The sequence below is a fragment of the Salmo salar genome, chromosome ssa07 (genome assembly GCF_905237065.1).
Source record: "Salmo salar chromosome ssa07, Ssal_v3.1, whole genome shotgun sequence".
Taxonomy (NCBI): Eukaryota; Metazoa; Chordata; class Actinopteri; order Salmoniformes; family Salmonidae; genus Salmo; species Salmo salar.
The window spans coordinates 2,892,386-2,917,840 of NC_059448.1; the positions used below are offsets into that span (position 1 = coordinate 2,892,386).

Consider the following 25,455-nt stretch of genomic DNA (forward strand, 5'->3'; position numbering starts at 1 on the left):
ACCATGCTGTGTTGTCATGTGTTGCTACCATGCTGTGTTGTCATGTGCTGCTACCATGCTGTGTTGTCTTAGGTCTCTCTTTATGTAGTGTTGTGTTGTCATGATGTGTGTTTTTTGTTCTATTTTTATGTGTAATCCCAGCCCCCGTCACCGCAGGAGTCCTTTTGCTAGACCGGTCATTGTAAATAATAATTTTGTTCTTAACTGACTTGTGTAGTTAAATATAGGTTCAATAAAAAATGTAAAAAAACAACATTTTAATAAAAATAAAAAGTACTATACAAGAAAGGACATGATGATATGATATATTTGAACAGGTGAATGTGCCGCAACACGCCACGCCGCTAGATGGCGCTACTCACAGAGCTCAGCTACACTGTGAACAACGACGCCATTTTCATTCCATTCTCTCCGCCGTCAAAAAACAACACAGCATTTCGTTCACTACTCTCACCGAACTAACGATTTATCTAGCTAAAGTTGGAGGGTAGTTACAGTTTTCGTCGTGTTTACCGTGAACGTATTATTTATTTAATTTAAATTAATTTCTTTATTTTTTTTTTAAAGACACGACGAGGTTTATGAAAATGGAAATTAGTTCGTTTAGCCGCGATGCTAACGTTAGCTAGCCTAGCAGGAGGAGGTGTTTTCACTAATAAATAAAAACTGATAGAGAAAAACACATCCCGCTAGTTATTTAAGGATTAAACTAGATTAGGTATCGGCTCGACTAACATTACATTCTGCCTGACGGACAGTGAGAAAAAAAACAATAAGTTAACTATGGCCATGTCCTTGATCCAGGCCTGTCGAAATTTGGCTTTATCTACATGGCTTTTATCGTTTTGTTTCGTACGTCTCCTCTGTTTGGATTTCACCGTAGCCGAGAGAGAAGAGTGGTACACAGCTTTTATTAATATCACTTATATAGACCCGGTCACTTCTAAGTTTCGGACGGAGAAGACTGAATGCGGTCGATACGGAGAACAATCACTGAAACGCGACGCTAAAGGAGTCGCGGTATTACCGTCTCTATCCCGGGACTGGCAAGCTTGTGATCCCGGTACACAGTTCGCGGTTCCGGTCCAAGGTAATGCTTGGATAGCTCTGATAGCCAGTGGAAACTGCACCTATAAAGATAAGATTCGACACGCAGCGAACCAAAACGCATCGGCCACCGTTATATTCAACGTTGGATCCGGTAACGCCAATGATACATTCACCATGCCATATTCAGGTAACGGTATTAACTAGCTAGATAGTCATCTGATTTATCGGGTCATATACAGTGTAGATTTCCGCTATGCAATTAACATCTCATCATGCCTTAGGGTATAAACAACAATTCCCACTTTCCCAGTATTTACCCAGACACTTGTAGAATCTATAACAAGGTGGTTTGACGCTGTTCTGGCAGCTGGCGGTGACCCATCGCCTTATTAAGACACTACTGTTGTTGGTTGATGTGTCCTTTTTATTTAGGCAGTTAACGTTTATGTATCTATGCATTAACCATTTATTACACAATGAGAGAGAGAGACACACAGAGAGAGAGACACAGAGAGAGAGACACACAGAGAGAGAGACACACAGAGAGAGAGACACAGAGAGAGAGAGAGACACACAGAGACACACAGAGAGAGACACACATTCTGCCAACTATACAGCTGTCTTTATATAGACTAGAGAATGCTGTGTGTCTCTATAGGGACTAGAGAATGCTGTGCGTCTCTATAGGGACTAGAGAATGCTGTGGGTCTCTATAGGGACTAGAGAATGCTGTGGGTCTCTATAGGGACGTAGAGAATGCTGTGGGTCTCTATAGGGACTAGAGAATGCTGTGGGTCTCTATAGGGACTAGAGAATGCTGTGTGTCTCTATAGGGACGTAGAGAATGCTGTGTGTCTCTATAGGGACGTAGAGAATGCTGTGTGTCTCTATAGGGACGTAGAGAATGCTGTGGGTCTCTATAGGGACGTAGAGAATGCTGTGTGTCTCTATAGGGACTAGAGAATGCTGTGTGTCTCTATAGGGACTAGAGAATGCTGTGTGTCTCTATAGGGACTAGAGAATGCTGTGTGTCTCTATAGGGACTAGAGAATGCTGTGGGTCTCTATAGGGACTAGAGAATGCTGTGTGTCTCTATAGGGACGTAGAGAATGCTGTGGGTCTCTATAGGGACTAGAGAATGCTGTGCGTCTCTATAGGGACTAGAGAATGCTGTGGGTCTCTATAGGGACGTAGAGAATGCTGTGCGTCTCTATAGGGACTAGAGAATGCTGTGGGTCTCTATAGGGACTAGAGAATGCTGTGCGTCTCTATAGGGACTAGAGAATGCTGTGCGTCTCTATAGGGACTAGAGAATGCTGTGTGTCTCTATAGGGACTAGAGAATGCTGTGTGTCTCTATAGGGACTAGAGAATGCTGTGTGTCTCTATAGGGACTAGAGAATGCTGTGTGTCTCTATAGGGACTAGAGAATGCTGTGTGTCTCTATAGGGACTAGAGAATGCTGTGCGTCTCTATAGGGACTAGAGAATGCTGTGTGTCTCTATAGGGACTAGAGAATGCTGTGCGTCTCTATAGGGACTAGAGAATGCTGTGCGTCTCTATAGGGACTAGAGAATGCTGTGGGTCTCTATAGGGACGTAGAGAATGCTGTGGGTCTCTATAGGGACTAGAGAATGCTGTGCGTCTCTATAGGGACTAGAGAATGCTGTGGGTCTCTATAGGGACGTAGAGAATGCTGTGCGTCTCTATAGGGACTAGAGAATGCTGTGCGTCTCTATAGGGACTAGAGAATGCTGTGCGTCTCTATAGGGACTAGAGAATGCTGTGCGTCTCTATAGGGACTAGAGAATGCTGTGTGTCTCTATAGGGACTAGAGAATGCTGTGTGTCTCTATAGGGACTAGAGAATGCTGTGTGTCTCTATAGGGACTAGAGAATGCTGTGTGTCTCTATAGGGACTAGAGAATGCTGTGGGTCTCTATAGGGACTAGAGAATGCTGTGCGTCTCTATAGGGACTAGAGAATGCTGTGCGTCTCTATAGGGACTAGAGAATGCTGTGCGTCTCTATAGGGACTAGAGAATGCTGTGGGTCTCTATAGGGACGTAGAGAATGCTGTGTGTCTCTATAGGGACTAGAGAATGCTGTGGGTCTCTATAGGGACTAGAAAATGCTGTGGGTCTCTATAGGGACGTAGAGAATGCTGTGGGTCTCTATAGGGACTAGAGAATGCTGTGCGTCTCTATAGGGACTAGAGAATGCTGTGTGTCTCTATAGGGACGTAGAGAATGCTGTGGGTCTCTATAGGGACTAGAGAATGCTGTGGGTCTCTATAGGGACTAGAGAATGCTGTGTGTCTCTATAGGGACGTAGAGAATGCTGTGGGTCTCTATAGGGACTAGAGAATGCTGTGGTTCTCTATAGGGACGTAGAGAATGCTGTGCGTCTCTATAGGGAGTAGAGAATGCTGTGGGTCTCTATAGGGACTAGAGAATGCTGTGCGTCTCTATAGGGACTAGAGAATGCTGTGCGTCTCTATAGGGACTAGAGAATGCTGTGCGTCTCTATAGGGACTAGAGAATGCTGTGCGTCTCTATAGGGACTAGAGAATGCTGTGCGTCTCTATAGGGACTAGAGAATGCCGTGCGTCTCTATAGGGACTAGAGAATGCCGTGCGTCTCTATAGGGACTAGAGAATGCCGTGCGTCTCTATAGGGACTAGAGAATGCCGTGCGTCTCTATAGGGACTAGAGAATGCTGTGCGTCTCTATAGGGACTAGAGAATGCTGTGCGTCTCTATAGGGACTAGAGAATGCTGTGCGTCTCTATAGGGACTAGAGAATGCTGTGCGTCTCTATAGGGACTAGAGAATGCTGTGGGTCTCTATAGGGACGTAGAGAATGCTGTGTGTCTCTATAGGGACTAGAGAATGCTGTGGGTCTCTATAGGGACTAGAGTATGCTGTGGGTCTCTATAGGGACGTAGAGAATGCTGTGGGTCTCTATAGGGACTAGAGAATGCTGTGGGTCTCTATAGGGACTAGAGAATGCTGTGTGTCTCTATAGGGACGTAGAGAATGCTGTGGGTCTCTATAGGGACGTAGAGAATGCTGTGGGTCTCTATAGGGACGTAGAGAATGCTGTGGGTCTCTATAGGGACTAGAGAATGCTGTGGGTCTCTATAGGGACGTAGAGAATGCTGTGGGTCTCTATAGGGACTAGAGAATGCTGTGCGTCTCTATAGGGACTAGAGAATGCTGTGGGTCTCTATAGGGACTAGAGAATGCTGTGGGTCTCAGTTGAGAACAAGTCCTTTATGTAACCAGGTAGGCTAGTTGAGAACAAGTTCTCATTTACAACTGCGACCTGGCCAAGATAAAGCAAAGCTGTTCGACACAAACAACAAAGAGTTACACATGGAATAAACAAACATACAGTCAATAACACAGTAGAGAAATCTATATACAGTGTGTGCAAATGTAGAAGAGTAGGGAGGTAAGGCAATAAATGGGCCATAGAGGTGAAATAATACAAATTTAGCATCAACACTGGAGTGATAGATGTGCAGAAGATGAATGTGCAAGTAGAGATACTGGGGTGTAAAGGAGCAACATAAATAAATAAATACAGTATGGGGATGAGGTAGTTGGGTGGGCTGTTTACAGATGGGCTATGTACAGGTGCAGTGATCTGTGAGCTGCTCTGACAGCTGGTGCTTAAAGCTAATGAGGGAGATATGAGTCTCCAGCTTCAGTGATTTTTGCAGTTCGTTCCAGTCATTGGCAGCAGAGAACTGGAAGGAAAGGCGGCCAAAGGAGGAGTTGGCTGTGGGGATGACCAGTGAGATATACCTGCTGGAGCGCGTGCTACGAGTGGGTGCTGCTATGGTGACCAGTGAGCTGAGATGAGGCAGGGCTTTACCTAGCAAAGACGTATAGATGACCTGGAGCCAGTGGGTTTGGCGACGAGCATGAAGCGAGGGCCAGCCAACGAGAGCATACAGGTCGCAGTGGTGGGTAGTGTATGGGGGCTTTGGTGACAAAACGGATGGCACTGTGATAGACTACATCCAATTTGCTGAGTGTTGGAGGCTATTTTGTAGATGACATCGGCGAAGTCGAGGATCGGTAGGATGGTCAGTTTTACGAGGGTATGTTTGGAAGCATGAGTGAAGGATGCTTTGTTGCGAAATAGGAAGCCGATCCTAGATTTGATTTTGGATTGGAGATGTTTGATGTGAGTCCGGGAAGGAGAGTTTACAGTCTCACCAGACACCTAGGTATTTGTAGTTGTCCACATATTCAAGTCAGAGCCGTCCAGAGTAGTGATGCTGGACAGTCGGGCGGGCGCGGGCAGCGATCGGTTGAAGAGCATGCATTTAGTTTTACTGGCATTTAAGATCAGTTGGAGGCCACGGAAGGAGAGTTGTATGGCATTGAAGCTCGTCTGGAGGATTGTTAACACAATGTCCAAAGAAGGGCCAGAAGCATACAGAATGGTGTCGTCTGCGTAGAGTTGGATCAGAGAATCACCAGCAGCAAGAGCGACATCATTGATATATATATATGTGTATATATATATGTATGTGTGTGTGTGTAAGTGTGTGTGTGTGTGTGTGTGTGTGTGTGTGTGTGTGTGTGTGTGTGTGTGTGTGTGTGTGTGTGTGTGTGTCTAGGCTCCCTGGCCTGTGTGCAAATGTCGGCATGTAAATGTGCCCATTTGGTGATCCGATAGTGTTTCTGATTGGCTTAACTCACCGCTTCTCAAAGTAATGTTTCGCTCAAACGGCAAACAAATTCTATTTTTTTTTTTTACATCCATTGAGAATGACAATAGTTCCTCAATGTATTTGGGAAAAAAATCTTTCCAGCTCTTTCGATAACCACACTCAAGTGTTAAAGGGAAAAATGTCATAAAATAGGCCTACCCGATTACTTATTTCCCCCTCCCTTGCGTAAATAACCGACAGCTGTCTGTTCTGAGCTCACTGCCACGAGAAACTTGGCCCTTGGACCCAAGTTAATAGTTAACGTAATGTTTTTACTCATCGGGTAACTATCGTTTTACTTTTATTATTTATGCGTTTTACTTTTCTATTATTTATCTATTATCTTTCTCTCTGCGTCGTTAGGAAGAGTCCCTAAGTCAGCGTTTCATTGTTAGTCTACACCCTTTGTTAACGTGACAAATAGAATTTGATTGTTTTTTTGCACGTTGACCTTTATTGGCATGAGTCATGTCCTGGAGGCAGAACTGAGTCATTTCCGCTAGATAGGCCAGCTGCAAAATACAAAATTGGCTCTCATTCACTTTCTTTCTCTCCCCCCTTCCTTTCTCCCCCTCCCTCCCGCCTCCCCCTCCCTTTCTCCCCCCTCCCTTTCTCTCCCCCTCCCCCTTTTCTCCCCCCTTTCTCCCTCTCTTTCCCCTCCCGTTCTCCCCCCCCCCGTCAGGTATGGGTGATGTGGTCGCCGTCATGATCCCAGAACCTAAAGGTCGCGAGGTCGCCGCTCTGCTGGAGCGGAACGTCACGGTAACCATGCACATCACCATAGGAACGCGTAACCTCCAGAAGTACGTGAGCAGGACGTCGGTGGTGTTCGTCTCCATCTCCTTCATCATCCTGATGATCATCTCTCTGGCCTGGCTCGTCTTCTACTACATCCAGAGGTTCAGATACGCCAACGCACGAGACCGTAACCAGGTAGCACGCCGGACTACAACACCTGTTGCAGACAGGGCTTTCATTTGACTGTTTTTTTGTTGTTGGGTTTATTGATTTCTGAGGGCCAACCCCTAGTCTTCTATCTCTCCTCTCTCACTCTCTTCCTCCTCTCTCTCTCTCTTCCTCCTCTCTCTCTCTCTCTCTCTCTTCCTCCTCCCTCGCTCTTTTCCTCCTCTCTCGCTCTCTTCCTCCTCTCTCGCTCTCTTCCTCCTCTCTCTCTCTCTCTCTCTTCCTCCTCTCTCTCTCACTCTCTTCCTCCTCCCTCGCTCTTTTCCTCCTCTCTCGCTCTCTTCCTCCTCTCTCGCTCTCTTCCTCCTCGCTCGCTCTCTTCCTCCTCTCTCGCTCTCTTCCTCCTCTCTCGCTCTCTTCCTCCTCTCTCTCTCTCTTCCTCCTCCTCTCTCTCTCTTCCTCCTCCTCTCTCTCTCTTCCTCCTCCTCTCTCTCTTCCTCCTCCTCTCTCACTCTCTTCCTCCTCTCTCTCTCGCCCCTGTCTCTCTCTCTCTCTCTCGCCCCTGTCTCTCTCTCGCCCCCCTCCTCTCTCTCTCGCCCCTGTCTCTCTCTCTCTCCCCCCTCTCTCTCTCTCTCTCCCCCCTCTCTCTCTCTCTCTCTCGCCCCTGTCTCTCTCTCTCTCTCGCCCCTGTCTCTCTCTCTCTCGCCCCTGTCTCTCTCTCTCTCGCCCCCCCTCCTCTCTCTCTCGCCCCTGTCTCTCTCTCTCTCGCCCCCCCTCATCTCTCTCTCGCCCCTGTCTCTCTCTCTCTCGCCCCTGTCTCTCTCCCGCCCCCCTCCTCTCTCTCTCTCGCCCCTGTCTCTCTCTCTCTCGCCCCTGTCTCTCTCTCCTCTCAGAGGCGTCTGGGAGATGCAGCTAAGAAGGCCATCAGTAAACTGCAGGTCAGGACCATCAGGAAGGGAGACGGAGAGACTGAGTCAGATTTTGATAACTGTGCCGTGTGTATCGAGGGCTACAAGCCAAATGATGTGGTCAGGATACTACCGTGCAGGTAACCAAACATAAACCCCACTTATAACCCTCTACATAAACCCCACTTATAACCCTCTACATAAACCCCACTTATAACCCTCTACATAAACCCCACTTATAACCCTCTACATTAACCCCACTTATAACCCTCTACATAAACCCCACTTATAACCCTCTACATAAACCCCACTTATAACCCTCTACATTAACCCCACTTATAACCCTCTACATAAACCCCACTTATAACCCTCTACATTAACCCCACTTATAACCCTCTACATAAACCCCACTTATAACCCTCTACATAAACCCCACTTATAACCCTCTACATAAACCCCACTTATAACCCTCTACATAAACCCCACTTATAACCCTCTACATAAACCCCACTTATAACCCTCTACATTAACCCCACTTATAACCCTCTACATAAACCCCACTTATAACCCTCTACATAAACCCCACTTATAACCCTCTACATAAACCCCACTTATAACCCTCTACATAAACCCCACTTATAACCCTCTACATAAACCCCACTTATAACCCTCTACATAAACCCCACTTATAACCCTCTACATTAACCCCACTTATAACCCTCTACATAAACCCCACTTATAACCCTCTACATTAACCCCACTTATAACCCTCTACGTTAACCCCACTTATAACCCTCTACATTAACCCCACTTATAACCCTCTACATTAACCCCACTTATAACCCTCTACATTAACCCCACTTATAACCCTCTACGTTAACCCCACTTATAACCCTCTACATTAACCCCACTTATAACCCTCTACATAAACCCCACTTATAACCCTCTACATTAACCCCACTTATAACCCTCTACGTTAACCCCACTTATAACCCTCTACATTAACCCCACTTATAACCCTCTACATTAACCCCACTTATAACCCTCTACATTAACCCCACTTATAACCCTCTACGTTAACCCCACTTATAACCCTCTACATTAACCCCACTTATAACCCTCTACATAAACCCCACTTATAACCCTCTACATAAACCCCACTTATAACCCTCTACATAAACCCCACTTATAACCCTCTACATTAACCCCACTTATAACCCTCTACATAAACCCCACTTATAACCCTCTACATTAACCCCACTTATAACCCTCTACATTAACCCCACTTATAACCCTCTACATAAACCCCACTTATAACCCTCTACATTAACCCCACTTATAACCCTCTACATAAACCCCACTTATAACCCTCTACATTAACCCCACTTATAACCCTCTACATTAACCCCACTTATAACCCTCTACATAAACCCCACTTATAACCCTCTACGTTAACCCCGCTTATAACCCTCTACGTTAACCCCGCTTATAACCCTCTACATAAACCCCACTTATAACCCTCTACGTTAACCCCACTTATAACCCTCTACATAAACCCCACTTATAACCCTCTACATTAACCCCACTTATAACCCTCTACATTAACCCCACTTATAACCCTCTACATAAACCCCACTTATAACCCTCTACATTAACCCCACTTATAACCCTCTACATAAACCCCACTTATAACCCTCTATATTAACCCCACTTATAACCCTCTACATTAACCCCACTTATAACCCTCTACATAAACCCCACTTATAACCCTCTACATTAACCCCACTTATAACCCTCTACATAAACCCCACTTATAACCCTCTACATTAACCCCACTTATAACCCTCTACATAAACCCCACTTATAACCCTCTACATAAACCCCACTTATAACCCTCTACATAAACCCCACTTATAACCCTCTACATTAACCCCACTTATAACCCTCTACATACACCCCACTTATAACCCTCTACATAAACCCCACTTATAACCCTCTACATAAACCCCACTTATAACCCTCTACATTAACCCCACTTATAACCCTCTACATTAACCCCACTTATAACCCTCTACATTAACCCCACTTATAACCCTCTACATTAACCCCACTTATAACCCTCTACATTAACCCCACTTATAACCCTCTACATAAACCCCACTTATAACCCTCTACATAAACCCCACTTATAACCCTCTACATTAACCCCACTTATAACCCTCTACATTAACCCCACTTATAACCCTCTACATTAACCCCACTTATAACCCTCTACATAAACCCCACTTATAACCCTCTACATAAACCCCACTTATAACCCTCTACATAAACCCCACTTATAACCCTCTACATAAACCCCACTTATAACCCTCTACATAAACCCCACTTATAACCCTCTACATTAACCCCACTTATAACCCTCTACATTAACCCCACTTATAACCCTCTACATAAACCCCACTTATAACCCTCTACATTAACCCCACTTATAACCCTCTACATTAACCCCACTTATAACCCTCTACATTAACCCCACTTATAACCCTCTACATTAACCCCACTTATAACCCTCTACATTAACCCCACGTTTAACCCTCTACATTAACCCCACGTTTAACCCTCTACATTAACCCCACGTTTAACCCTCTACATTAACCCCACTTATAACCCTCTACATTAACCCCACTTATAACCCTCTACATTAACCCCACTTATAACCCTCTACATTAACCCCACTTATAACCCTCTACGTTAACCCCACTTATAACCCTCTACATAAACCCCACTTATAACCCTCTACATTAACCCCACTTATAACCCTCTACATAAACCCCACTTATAACCCTCTACATAAACCCCACTTATAACCCTCTACATAAACCCCACTTATAACCCTCGACATTAACCCCACTTATAACCCTCTACATAAACCCCACTTATAACCCTCTACGTTAACCCCACTTATAACCCTCTACGTCAACCCCACTTATAACCCTCTACATCAACCCCACTTATAACCCTCTACGTTAACCCCACTTATAACCCTCTACGTTAACCCCACTTTTAACCCTCTACGTTAACCCCACTTATAACCCTCTACGTTAACCCCACTTATAACCCTCTACGTTAACCCCACTTATAACCCTCAACGTTAACCCCACTTATAACCCTCTACGTTAACCCCACTTATAACCCTCTACATAAACCCCACTTATAACCCTCTACATTAACCCCACTTATAACCCTCTACATTAACCCCACTTATAACCCTCTACATTAACCCCACTTATAACCCTCTACATTAACCCCACTTATAACCCTCTACATTAACCCCACTTATAACCCTCTACATTAACCCCACTTATAACCCTCTACATTAACCCCACTTATAACCCTCTACGTTAACCCCACTTATAACCCTCTACGTTAACCCCACTTATAACCCTCTACGTTAACCCCACTTATAACCCTCTACATAAACCCCACTTATAACCCTCTACATTAACCCCGCTTATCGACCCGTTTGAACCCCTTTGTAAATCCTTTATGAACACTTATTAAACCGATTTTAACTCCTACACTAATGCTAAACCTGCCTCAGCACTATGGCGCTAAACCACCCGTTATAGACCCGTTATAAACGTATAGCAGACACACACTAAACTGCTTTTAAAGCCATGGTTGTTTGGTTTCTATCTCCTGTCATAGACCTTTTATAAACATGTTATAACCTCTCTCCTGTCAGACACCTGTTCCATAAGAACTGTGTGGACCCCAGGACCTGTCCCATGTTATTGACCTGTTATAACCTGTCATAGACCTTTTATAGACATGTTATAACCTCTTTCTCCTGTCAGACATCTGTTCCATAAGAACTGTGTGGACCCTTGGCTACTGGATCACAGGACCTGTCCCATGTGCAAGATGAACATCCTCAAAGCCCTGGGCATCACTGTGAGTCATTTCAGAATCATTCAGGAGTTGTTCAGGAGTCATTTACAGAGTTATGAATGAGTCACTTAGTCTTTTTTCCTTTTGGTCACCATCAGAATTGAATTGATCCAAATCCATCCAAACTTGATTCCATCACACCAACACAATTGAATATATTTGAACTGATCCCTCAGAAACTGAACTGTTTGTCTCTAATCTTTCTCTGCTCTTCCCTTCCTCTTTCTGTCTCTCTCTCTCTGTCTCTCTCTCTCTGTCTCTCTCTCTCTGTCTCTCTCTCTCTGTCTCTCTCTCTCTGTCTCTCTCTCTCTGTCTCTCTCTCTCTGTCTCTCTCTGTCTCTCTCTCTGTCTCTCTCTCTGTCTCTCTCTCTCTCTGTCTCTCTCTCTCTCTGTCTCTCTCTCTGTCTCTCTCTGTCTCTCTCTCTGTCTCTCTCCTCTGTCTCTCTGCTCTCTCTGTCTCTCTCTCTCTGTCTCTCTCTCTGTCTCTCTGTCTCTCTCTGCTCTGTCTCTCTCTCGTCTCTCTGTGTCTCTCTGTCTCTCTCTCTGTCTCTGTCTCTCTCTCTGTCTCTCTGTCTCTCTCTGTGTGTCTCTCTCTGTGTGTCTCTCTCTCTGTGTCTCTCTCTCTGTCTCTCTGTCTCTCTCTCTGTCTCTCTCTGTCTGTCTCTCTGTCTCTCTGTCTGTCTCTCTGTCTCTCTGTCTGTCTCTCTGTCTCTCTCTCTGTCTCTCTGTCTGTCTCTCTCTCTCTCTGTCTCTCTCTCTGTCTCTCTCTCTGTCTCTCTCTCTCTCTGTCTCTCTCTCTGTCTCTCTGTCTCTCTCTCTGTCTCTCTCTCTGTCTCTCTGTCTCTCTCTCTGTCTCTCTCTCTCTCTCTCTGTCTCTCTCTCTGTCTCTCTCTCTGTCTCTCTCTCTCTCTCTCTCTCTCTCTGTCTCTCTCTCTCTGTCTCTCTCTCTCTGTCTCTCTCTCTGTCTCTCTCTCTGTCTCTCTGTCTCTCTGTCTCTCTGTCTCTCTGTCTCTCTCTGTCTCTCTCTGTCTCTCTGTCTCTCTGTCTCTCTGTCTCTCTCTGTCTCTCTCTGTCTCTCTCTCTCTGTCTCTCTCTCTGTCTCTCTCTGTGTCTCTCTCTCTCTGTCTCTCTCTCTCTCTGTCTCTCTGTCTGTCTCTCTGTCTCTCTGTCTGTCTCTCTGTCTCTCTCTCTGTCTCTCTGTCTCTCTCTCTGTCTCTCTCTCTGTCTCTCTCTCTGTGTGTCTCTCTCTCTGTGTGTCTCTCTCTCTGTGTGTCTCTCTCTCTGTGTGTCTCTCTCTCTGTCTCTCTCTCTCTCTCTGTGTGTCTCTCTCTCTCTGTCTCTATACAGTTAAATGCAGACTGTCTGGATGACGTGCCATTGGACTACGAGATGATGAGTGTGGGTGGGGGGGTTGGGGGTCTGGGCCTAGAGGCTGTGGTGTCGGGAGGGTCCAGTGACGGGACCCTCAGCGAGGGAGGATCGGTGGTTCTGGACCCGGGGGTGCGGAGGGTGGGGCTCCCCCAAGACTACCACGACCCTGACCCTCTGAGGGACAGTCCCATTACTGCTACTACTGAGACACATACAGGTGAGACTACCGCAGCCGCGCAGCCCACAGCCGCGCAGCCGCGCTCAGCCCATATATGTTTTGATTTCTAAGTTGCCGAATAACTCTAAATCTAGAATATAGGGCCTGTTTCAAGTGATCACTTTTACCCTCAACATAGCCACTTCATATGCGCACTCGCTCTGTGATGGGGGAAAAATAGCTTTTAGATTTTATTACAATCATATAAGATAATGGTACAGGACTTATAAGCATATCTAGTCTGATAAATGAACCAGTCTACAGTCTATATCATAACCAGATAACATACAGTATCTAGTCTGATAAATGAACTAGTCTACAGTCTATATCATAACCAGACAACATACAGTATCTAGTCTGATAAATGAACCAGTCTATATTATAACCAGATAACATACAGTATCTAGTCTGATAAATGAACAAGTCTACAGTCTATATCATAACCAGATAACATACAGTATCTAGTCTGATAAATGAACTAGTCTACAGTCTATATCATAACCAGACAACATACAGTATCTAGTCTGATAAATGAACAAGTCTACAGTCTATATCATAACCAGATAACATACAGTATCTAGTCTGATAAATGAACCAGTCTATATCATAGCCAGATAACATACAGTATCTAGTCTGATAAATGAACTAGTCTACAGTCTATATCATAACCAGACAACATACAGTATCTAGTCTGATAAATGAACCAGTCTATATCATAACCAGATAACATACAGTATCTAGTCTGATAAATGAACCAGTCTATATCATAGCCAGATAACATACAGTATCTAGTCTGATAAATGAACAAGTCTACAGTCTATATCATAGCCAGATAACATACAGTATCTAGTCTGATAAATGAACCAGTCTACAGTCTATATTATAACCAGATAACATACAGTATCTAGTCTGATAAATGAACCAGTCTATATTATAACCAGATAACATACAGTATCTAGTCTGATAAATGAACTAGTCTACAGTCTATATCATAGCCAGACAACATACAGTATCTAGTCTGATAAATGAACCAGTCTACAGTCTATATTATAACCAGATAACATACAGTATCTAGTCTGATAAATGAACCAGTCTACAGTCTATATCATAACCAGATAACATACAGTATCTAGTCTGATAAATGAACCAGTCTACAGTCTATATCATAACCAGATAACATACAGTATCTAGTCTGATAAATGAACAAGTCTACAGTCTATATCATAACCAGATAACATACAGTATCTAGTCTGATAAATGAACCAGTCTACAGTCTATATCATAGCCAGATAACATACAGTATCTAGTCTGATAAATGAACAAGTCTACAGTCTATATCATAACCAGATAACATACAGTATCTAGTCTGATAAATGAACCAGTCTACAGTCTATATCATAACCAGATAACATACAGTATCTAGTCTGATAAATGAACAAGTCTACAGTCTATATCATAACCAGATAACATACAGTATCTAGTCTGATAAATGAACCAGTCTACAGTCTATATCATAGCCAGATAACATACAGTATCTAGTCTGATAAATGAACCAGTCTACAGTCTATATTATAACCAGATAACATACAGTATCTAGTCTGATAAATGAACCAGTCTACAGTCTATATCATAGAGAATAACCAGATAACATACAGTATCTAGTCTGATAAATGAACCAGTCTATATTATAACCAGATAACATACAGTATCTAGTCTGATAAATGAACCAGTCTACAGTCTATATTATAACCAGATAACATACAGTATCTAGTCTGATAAATGAACCAGTCTATATTATAACCAGATAACATACAGTATCTAGTCTGATAAATGAACAAGTCTACAGTCTATATTATAACCAGATAACATACAGTATCTAGTCTGATAAATGAACCAGTCTACAGTCTATATCATAACCAGATAACATACAGTATCTAGTCTGATAAATGAACCAGTCTACAGTCTATATCATAGCCAGATAACATACAGTATCTAGTCTGATAAATGAACCAGTCTACAGTCTATATTATAACCAGATAACATACAGTATCTAGTCTGATAAATGAACCAGTCTATATTATAACCAGATAACATACAGTATCTAGTCTGATAAATGAACCAGTCTACAGTCTATATTATAACCAGATAACATACAGTATCTAGTCTGATAAATGAACCAGTCTATATTATAACCAGATAACATACAGTATCTAGTCTGATAAATGAACCAGTCTACAGTCTATATCATAACCAGATAACATACAGTATCTAGTCTGATAAATGAACCAGTCTACAGTCTATATCATAGCCAGATAACATACAGTATCTAGTCTGATAAATGAACAAGTCTACAGTCTATATCATAACCAGATAACATACAGTATCTAGTCTGATAAATGAACCAGTCTACAGTCTATATCATAACCAGATAACATACAGTATCTAGTCTGATAAATGAACCAGTCTATATCATAACCAGATAACATACAGTATCTAGTCTGATAAATGAACAAGTCTACAGTCTATATCATAGCCAGATAACATACAGTATCTAGTCTGATAAATGAACAAGTCTACAGTCTATATCATAACCAGATAACATACAGTATCTAGTCTGATAAATGAACCAGTCTACAGTCTATATCATAACCAGATAACATACAGTATCTAGTCTGATAAATGAACAAGTCTACAGTCTATATCATAACCAGATAACATACAGTATCTAGTCTGATAAATGAACCAGTCTACAGTCTATATTATAACCAGATAACATACAGTATCTAGTCTGATAAATGAACAAGTCTACAGTCTATATCATAGCCAGATAACATACAGTATCTAGTCTGATAAATGAACTAGTCTACAGTCTATATCATAACCAGATAACATACAGTATCTAGTCTGATAAATGAACAAGTCTACAGTCTATATCATAGCCAGATAACATACAGTATCTAGTCTGATAAATGAACAAGTCTACAGTCTATATCATAACCAGATAACATACAGTATCTAGTCTGATAAATGAACCAGTCTATATTATAACCAGATAACATACAGTATCTAGTCTGATAAATGAACCAGTCTACAGTCTATATCATAGAGAATAAACAGATAACATACAGTATCTAGTCTGATAAATGAACAAGTCTATATTATAAACAGATAACATACAGTATCTAGTCTGATAAATGAACCAGTCTACAGTCTATATCATAACCAGATAATACAGTATCTAGTCTGATAAATGAACCAGTCTATATTATAACCAGATAACATACAGTATCTAGTCTGATAAATGAACCAGTCTACAGTCTATATCATAGCCAGATAACATACAGTATCTAGTCTGATAAATGAACCAGTCTACAGTCTATATTATAACCAGATAACATACAGTATCTAGTCTGATAAATGAACCAGTCTATATTATAACCAGATAACATACAGTATCTAGTCTGATAAATGAACCAGTCTACAGTCTATATCATAGCCAGATAACATACAGTATCTAGTCTGATAAATGAACAAGTCTACAGTCTATATCATAGCCAGATAACATACAGTATCTAGTCTGATAAATGAACAAGTCTACAGTCTATATCATAGCCAGATAACATACAGTATCTAGTCTGATAAATGAACAAGTCTACAGTCTATATCATAGCCAGATAACATACAGTATCTAGTCTGATAAATGAACCAGTCTACAGTCTATATCATAACCAGATAACATACAGTATCTAGTCTGATAAATGAACCAGTCTACAGTCTATATCATAACCAGATAACATACAGTATCTAGTCTGATAAATGAACCAGTCTACAGTCTATATCATAACCAGATAACATACAGTATCTAGTCTGATAAATGAACCAGTCTACAGTCTATATCATAACCAGATAACATACAGTATCTAGTCTGATAAATGAACCAGTCTACAGTCTATATCATAACCAGATAACATACAGTATCTAGTCTGATAAATGAACCAGTCTACAGTCTATATCATAACCAGACGACATACAGTATCTAGTCTGATAAATGAACAAGTCTACAGTCTATATCATAACCAGATAACATACAGTATCTAGTCTGATAAATGAACCAGTCTACAGTCTATATCATAACCAGATAACATACAGTATCTAGTCTGATAAATGAACCAGTCTACAGTCTATATCATAACCAGATAACATACAGTATCTAGTCTGATAAATGAACCAGTCTACAGTCTATATCATAACCAGATAACATACAGTATCTAGTCTGATAAATGAACAAGTCTACAGTCTATATCATAACCAGATAACATACAGTATCTAGTCTGATAAATGAACCAGTCTACAGTCTATATCATAACCAGATAACATACAGTATCTAGTCTGATAAATGAACCAGTCTACAGTCTATATCATAGCCAGATAACATACAGTATCTAGTCTGATAAATGAACAAGTCTATATCATAACCAGATAACATACAGTATCTAGTCTGATAAATGAACCAGTCTACAGTCTATATCATAACCAGATAACATACAGTATCTAGTCTGATAAATGAACCAGTCTATATCATAGCCAGATAACATACAGTATCTAGTCTGATAAATGAACCAGTCTACAGTCTATATCATAACCAGATAACATACAGTATCTAGTCTGATAAATGAACCAGTCTACACTCTCTCTCTCTCTCTCTCTTCTCTCTCGTTCTGTCTCTCTTTATGTCTCTCTCTCTCATCCTTCTTTTGTCTTCTCCTCCCCCCCCCCTCTCTCTCTCTCTCTAGGTGAGTTCCAGCCCATGACCAGCAGTGCGTCCCTGGTGATCGCCGTGGAAACGGGGCTGTCGGACGAAGACCTGTCACTAGAACAATTAACCCCTACTGGGGACAACAAGTCCTGAGACCACAGAGCCTAACTGGGGTCACACCGGTACCAGAACCATGACGGTACCGGGCCCCTGGGACAGAGGATGGAGACATACCTGCAGGCTTGATTTTTACTTGGACTATGGCTGCATGGATGGACCTACCTGGCTATGGACATACCTGGGATGGACCTACCTGGCTATGGCTACCTGGGATGGACATACCTGGCTATGGACATACCTGGGATGGACCTACCTGGCTATGGACATACCTGGGATGGACCTACCTGGCTATGGCTACCTGGGATGGACCTACCTGGCTATGGCTACCTGGGATGGACCTACCTGGCTATGGACATACCTGGGATGGACCTACCTGGCTATGGCTACCTGGGATGGACCTACCTGGCTATGGCTACCTGGGATGGACCTACCTGGCTATGGCTACCTGGGATGGACCTACCTGGCTATGGACATACCTGGGATGGACCTACCTGGCTATGGCTACCTGGGATGAACATACCTGACTATGGCTACCTGGGATGGACATACCTGGCTATGGCTACCTGGGATGGACCTACCTGGGATGAACATACCTGAGATGGACCTACCTGGGATGAACATACCTGACTATGGCTACCTGGGATGGACATACCTGGCTATGGCTACCTGGGATGGACCTACCTGGCTATGGCTACCTGGGATGGACCTACCTGGCTATGGCTACCTGGGATGGACCTACCTGGCTATGGCTACCTGGGATGGACCTACCTGGCTATGGCTACCTGGGATGGACCTACCTGGCTATGGCTACCTGGGATGGACATACCTGGCTATGGCTACCTGGGATGGACCTACCTGGCTATGGCTACCTGGGATGGACCTACCTGGCTATGGCTACCTGGGATGGACATACCTGACTATGGCTACCTGGGATGGACCTACCTGGCTATGGCTACCTGGGATGGACCTACCTGGCTATGGCTACCTGGGATGGACATACCTGACTATGGCTACCTGGGATGGACCTACCTGGCTATGGCTACCTGGGATGAACATACCTGAGATGGACCTGCCTGGGATGGACATACCTGACTATGGCTACCTGGGATGGACCTACCTGGCTATGGCTACCTGGGATGGACCTACCTGGCTATGGCTACCTGGGATGGACCTACCTGGGATGACCATACCTGAGATGGACCTGCCTGGGATGAACATACCTGACTATGGCTACCTGGGATGGACCTACCTGGCTATGGCTACCTGGGATGGACATACCTGACTATGGCTACCTGGGATGAACATACCTGACTATGGCTACCTGGGATGGACCTACCTGGCTATGGCTACCTGGGATGGACCTACCTGGGATGGACATACCTGGGACGGACCTACCTGGGAGGGACCTACCTGGGAGGGACCTACCTGACTATGGCTACCTGGGATGGACATACCTGACTATGGCTACCTGGGATGGACATACCTGACTATGGCTACCTGGGACGGACATACCTGGGAGGGATCTACCTGGGATAAGATCACATGTAGTGGGTCACCTCGTACCTACATGGAGAATAGACTGGCTATGGTGTCCTGGTCACCTGTCCTGTATGGATGGTGGAGCTGTAACTACAGTATGGAGTAAAAGGTATGGCTATACCTTTCTGAGGTATTGACTTGGTGTTGGTTGGTTACCTGGTGAGGTATTCTGTGTGTCATGGAGCTGTTACTTGGAGCTCACGTACGGATCTGGAACAAGTGTTTCACAATAAGAGTTCAGATCACTCAGATGACCAATTATGGAAACAACGGAACTTTGGGATCTTCTTCTAAACCTTATATCTCTGAAACGGGACCTTATATCTCTGAAACGGGACCTTATATCTCTGAAACGGGACCTTATATCTCTGAAACGGGACCTTATATCTCTGAAACGGGACCTTATATCTCTGAAACGGGACCTTATATCTCTGAAACGGGACCTTATATCTCTGAAACGGGACCTTATATCTCTGAAACGGGACCTTATATCTCTGAAACGGGACCTTATATCTCTGAAACGGAACCTTATATCTCTGAAACGGGACTTTGGGATCTTCTTATAAACCATATATCTCTGAAACGGGACCTTATATCTCTGAAACGGGACCTTATATCTCTGAAACGGGACCTTGTCCACCATCACACACAGTACTGTTGTAGCTTACATGACACTACTAGAGGTTCACTCAATACTACTGTAAAAACGACGACGTCAACAACCGATGCAGATATTACAGACACCACCACCAAAAAAATAAATAAATAAGACCTCTGGGAGATGTAGTCAGTGAACTGCTCTGAGATTTACCTGTAATGAGGCTGTCTCTACCTACGGTAACCATGGATACGAACACACAACTACAGTAGTGTTACCAGAACAACGCTGCGGTATTTTAAAAGTACAACGGCAGTATTGCCTATACCCTGCCTGTGTCTGGCAGTCTGTGTCTCTGTACCATGATCTCACAGTATTGCATTATTTTATTTCCTGTTTTAATTTGTAATTTTTTTTAATTATTATTTTTTACTACAGTACCTCTGTCTGGCTTAACTGGCCAATCAGAGTTGGTTGTGTCTTTTTGACTGGCCAATCAGGGTTGGTTGTGTCTTTTTGACTGGCCAATCAGAGTTGGTTGTGTTTTTTTAACTGGCCAATCAGGGTTGGTTGTGTCTTTTTGACTGGCCAATCAGAGTTGGTTGTGTTTTTTTAACTGGCCAATCAGGGTTGGTTGTGTCTTTGACTGGCCAATCAGGGTTGGTTGTGTCTTTGACTGGCCAATCAGGGTTGGTTGTGTCTTTTTGACTGGCCAATCAGGGTTGGTTGTGTCTTTTTAACTGGCCAATCAGGGTTGGTTGTGTCTTTTTAACTGGCCAATCAGAGTTTGTTGTGTTGTTGCCAATAACTGCCATTTTGAAAACCAGGGCCATGTTCAGTAGGAAAACGTTTTGGAACGTTCCAGATAGAAATGCTATGAATAGAGCCGCTGTGATTCAGTATTTTACATGTCAGAGAGGCATGTTGCGTTTTATATTGAACAAAAAATATAAACTCATGTTTCATGAGCTGAAATAAAATATTCCAGAAATGTTCCATATGCACAAAAAGTTTATTTCTCTCAAATTGTGTGCACAAATTTGTTTACATCCTTGTTAGTGAGCATTTCTCCTTTGCCAAGATAATCCATCCACCTGACAGGTGTGGCATATCAAGAAGCTGATTAAAACAGCACGATCATTACACAGGTGCACCTTGTGCTGGGGGGGACAATAAAAGGCCATTCTAAAAAATGTGCAGTTCCCTCAAGTTTTCAGGGAGCGTGCAAATCTGTTGCCAAATAATTGAATGTTCATGTCTCTACCATAAGCCGCCTTCAACGTTGTTTTGGAGAATTTGTCGGTACGTCTAACAGGTCTCACAACCAGCTTCTTCGCCTGCGGGATCATCTGAGACCAGCCACCCGGACAGCTGAAGAAATACTCGTCAGTTTCAATCTGTAATAATGCCCTTTTGTGTGGAATAACTCATTCTGATTGGCTCAGCCTGGCTCCCAAGTGGGTGGGCCTATGCCCTCCCAGGCCCATCCATGGCTGAGCCTCTGCCCAGGTCATGGGAAATCCATAGATTAGGGCCTAATGAATTTATTTAAATTGACAGATTATTTTTCCTTTTGCGAACTGTAACTCTGCTAAAATCTTTTAATGTTGCATGTTGGGTTTAAATTTGTCGTCTGAACGTAACAAAACGTCTGCGTCCTGCTGAACGTGCCCCTGGCGGGTTTCTAGAGTTAGCCCCCGCCACCTTGTTGACAATCAATGTTACAGTAACATTCTGGAAACCTTCTACAACCTTTTTTTGGTTGGGAGGGACTGGCTGCAAAATAACATGTCTGTGTGATCTCAGTGGATACATCCCAAATGGCACCCTATTCCCTAGATAGTGCACTACTTTAGACCAGAGTCCTATAGAACCCTATTCCCTAGATAGTGCACTACTTTAGACCAGAGTCCTATAGAACCCTATTCCCTATATAGTGCACTACTTTAGACCAGAGGCCCTATAGAACCCTATTCCCTATATAGGGCACTACTTTAGACCAGAGCCCTATTGAACCCTATTCCCTATATAGTGCACTACTTTAGTCCAGAGTCCTATAGAACCCTATTCCCTATATAGTGCACTACTTTAGACCAGAGTCCTATAGAACCCTATTCCCTATATAGTGCACTACTTTAGACCAGAGTCCTATAGAACCCTATTCCCTATATAGTGCACTACTTTAGACCAGAGTCCTATAGAACCCTATTCCCTATATAGTGCACTACTTTAGACCAGAGTCCTATAGAACCCTATTCCCTATATAGTGCACTACTTTAGACCAGAGTCCTATAGAACCCTATTCCCTATATAGGGCACTACTTTAGACCAGGGCCTTATAGAACCCTATTCCCTATATAGTGCACTACTTTAGACCAGGGCCTTATAGAACCCTATTCCCTATATAGTGCACTGCTTTAGACCAGAACCCTATAGAACCCTATTCCCTATATAGTGCACTACTTTAGACCAGAACCCTATAGAACCCTATTCCCTATATAGTGCACTACTTTAGACCAGAACCCTATAGAACCCTATTCCCTATATATTGCACTACTTTAGACCAGAACCCTATAGAACCCTATTCCCTATATAGTGCACTACTTTAGACCAGAACCCTATATATAGTGCACTACTTTAGACCAGAACCCTATGGGTCCTGAATAGGATCCATGTGAATGCAGATTTAGAACAACTGACTTAGTGTTTCAAAGACAAATAGTCATCAAATTTCATACAAAGATAAATGTTTATTTTTTGTATGGAAGCAGAGAGCGAAACACAGTATTACTGATCCTGAAACGAACAGCTCCTAAGATTTAATCAATTAAATTGATTATGAATCGAGTAGTAGAACAACTGAAAAATACCCTGTATAGCTGCTTCCCTAACGACGCCCTATACCCCGTATAGCCGCTTCCCTAACGACGCCCTATACCCCGTATAGCTGCTTCCCTAACGACGCCCTATACCCTGTATAGCTGCTTCCCTAACGACGCCCTATACCCCGTATAGCTGCTTCCCTAACGACGCCCTATACCCTGTATAGCTGCTTCCCTAACGACGCCCTATACCCTGTATAGCTGCTTCCCTAACGACGCCCTATACCCCGTATAGCTGCTTCCCTAACGACGCCCTATACCCTGTATAGCTGCTTCCCTAACGACGCCCCTATACCCCTGTATAGCTGCTTCCCTAACGACGCCCTATACCCTGTATAGCTGCTTCCCTAACGACGCCCCTATACCCTGTATAGCTGCTTCCCTAACGACGCCCTATACCCCGTATAGCTGCTTCCCCTAACGACGCCCTATACCCTGTATAGCTGCTTCCCTAACGACGCCCCTATACCCTGTATAGCTGCTTCCCCTAACGACGCCCCTATACCCTGTATAGCTGCTTCCCTAACGACGCCCCTATACCCCGTATAGCTGCTTCCCTAACGACGCCCTATACCCCGTATAGCTGCTTCCCTAACGACGCCCTATACCCCGTATAGCTGCTTCCCTAACGACGCCCTATACCCCGTATAGCTGCTTCCCTAACGACGCCCTATACCCCGTATAGCTGCTTCCCTAACGACGCCCTATACCCCGTATAGCTGCTTCCCTAACGACGCCCCTATACCCAGTATAGCTGCTTCCCTAACGACGCCCCTATACCCTGTATAGCTGCTTCCCTAACGACGCCCCTATACCCTGTATAGCTGCTTCCCTAACGACGCCCTATACCCTGTATAGCTGCTTCCCTAACGACGCCCTATACCCTGTATAGCTGCTTCCCTAACGACGCCCTATACCCTGTATAGCTGGTTCCCTAACGACGCCCTATACCCCGTATAGCCGCTTCCCTAACGACGCCCTATACCCCGTATAGCCGCTTCCCTAACGACGCCCTATACCCCGTATAGCCGCTTCCCTAACGACGCCCTATACCCCGTATAGCTGCTTCCCTAACGACGCCCTATACCCCGTATAGCTGCTTCCCTAACGACGCCCTATACCCCGTATAGCCGCTTCCCTAACGACGCCCTGTACCCTGTATAGCTGCTTCCCTAACGACGCCCTGTACCCCGTGTAGCCGCTTCCCTAACGACGCCCTGTACCCCGTGTAGCCGCTTCCCCTAACGACGCCCCTGTACCCCGTGTAGCCGCTTCCCTAACGACGCCCTGTACCCCGTGTAGCCGCTTCCCTAACGACGCCCTGTACCCCGTGTAGCCGCTTCCCTAACGACGCCCTGTACCCCGTGTAGCCGCTTCCCTAACGACGCCCTGTACCCCGTGTAGCCGCTTCCCTAACGACGCCCCTGTACCCCGTGTAGCCGCTTCCCTAACGACGCCCCTGCACCCCGTGTAGCCGCTTCCCTAACGACGCCCTGTACCCCGTGTAGCCGCTTCCCTAACGACGCCCTGTACCCCGTATAGCCGCTTCCCTAACGACGCCCTATACCCCGTATAGCCGCTTCCCCTAACGACGCCCTATACCCCGTATAGCTGCTTCCCTAACGACGCCCTATACACCGTATAGCCGCTTCCCTAACGACGCCCTGTACCCCGTATAGCCGCTTCCCTAACGACGCCCTATACCCCGTATAGCTGCTTCCCTAACGACGCCCTATACCCTGTATAGCTGCTTCCCTAACGACGCCCTATACCCCGTATAGCTGCTTCCCTAACGTCGCCCTATACCCTGTATAGCTGCTTCCCTAACGACGCCCTATACCCCGTATAGCCGCTTCCCTAACGACGCCCTATACCCCGTTTAGCTGCTTCCCTAACGACGCCCTATACCCAGTGTAGCTGCTTCCCTAACGACGCCCTGTACCCCGTATAGCTGCTTCCCTAACGACGCCCTGTACCCTGTATAGCTGCTTCCCTAACGACGCCCTATCCCCCTGAAAGCTGCTTCCCTAACGTCGCCCTATACCCTGTATAGCTGCTTCCCTAACGACGCCATATACCCCGTATAGCTGCTTCCCTAACGACGCCCTATACCCCGTATAGCTGCTTCCCTAACGACGCCCTATACCCCGTATAGCTGCTTCCCTAACGACGCCCTGTACCCCGTATAGCCGCTTCCCTAACGACGCCCTATACCCTGTATAGCCGCTTCCCTAACGACGCCCTATACCCTGTATAGCCGCTTCCCTAACGACGCCCTATACCCTGTATAGCTGCTTCCCTAACGACGCCCTATACCCTGTATAGCTGCTTCCCTAACGACGCCCTATACCCTGTATAGCTGCTTCCCTAACGACGCCCTATACCCTGTATAGCTGCTTCCCTAACGACGCCCTATACCCCGTATAGCTGCTTCC

General features: G+C 44.5%; 1 protein-coding gene across 1 annotated transcript; it reads left to right on the forward strand.

Moving 5' to 3' along the window:
- Nucleotides 1-416: 416 nt before the first annotated feature.
- On the forward strand, nucleotides 417-20,422 carry LOC106608424 (RING finger protein 150). Its single transcript, XM_045721423.1, has 6 exons — nucleotides 417-1,237; nucleotides 6,458-6,708; nucleotides 7,572-7,726; nucleotides 11,444-11,540; nucleotides 12,885-13,125; nucleotides 17,919-20,422. The coding sequence occupies exons 1-6, from the start codon at nucleotides 784-786 to the stop codon at nucleotides 18,032-18,034; spliced, it is 1,314 nt and encodes a 437-aa protein (XP_045577379.1). The 5' UTR covers nucleotides 417-783; the 3' UTR covers nucleotides 18,035-20,422.
- The last annotated feature ends 5,033 nt before the right edge of the window (nucleotides 20,423-25,455 follow it).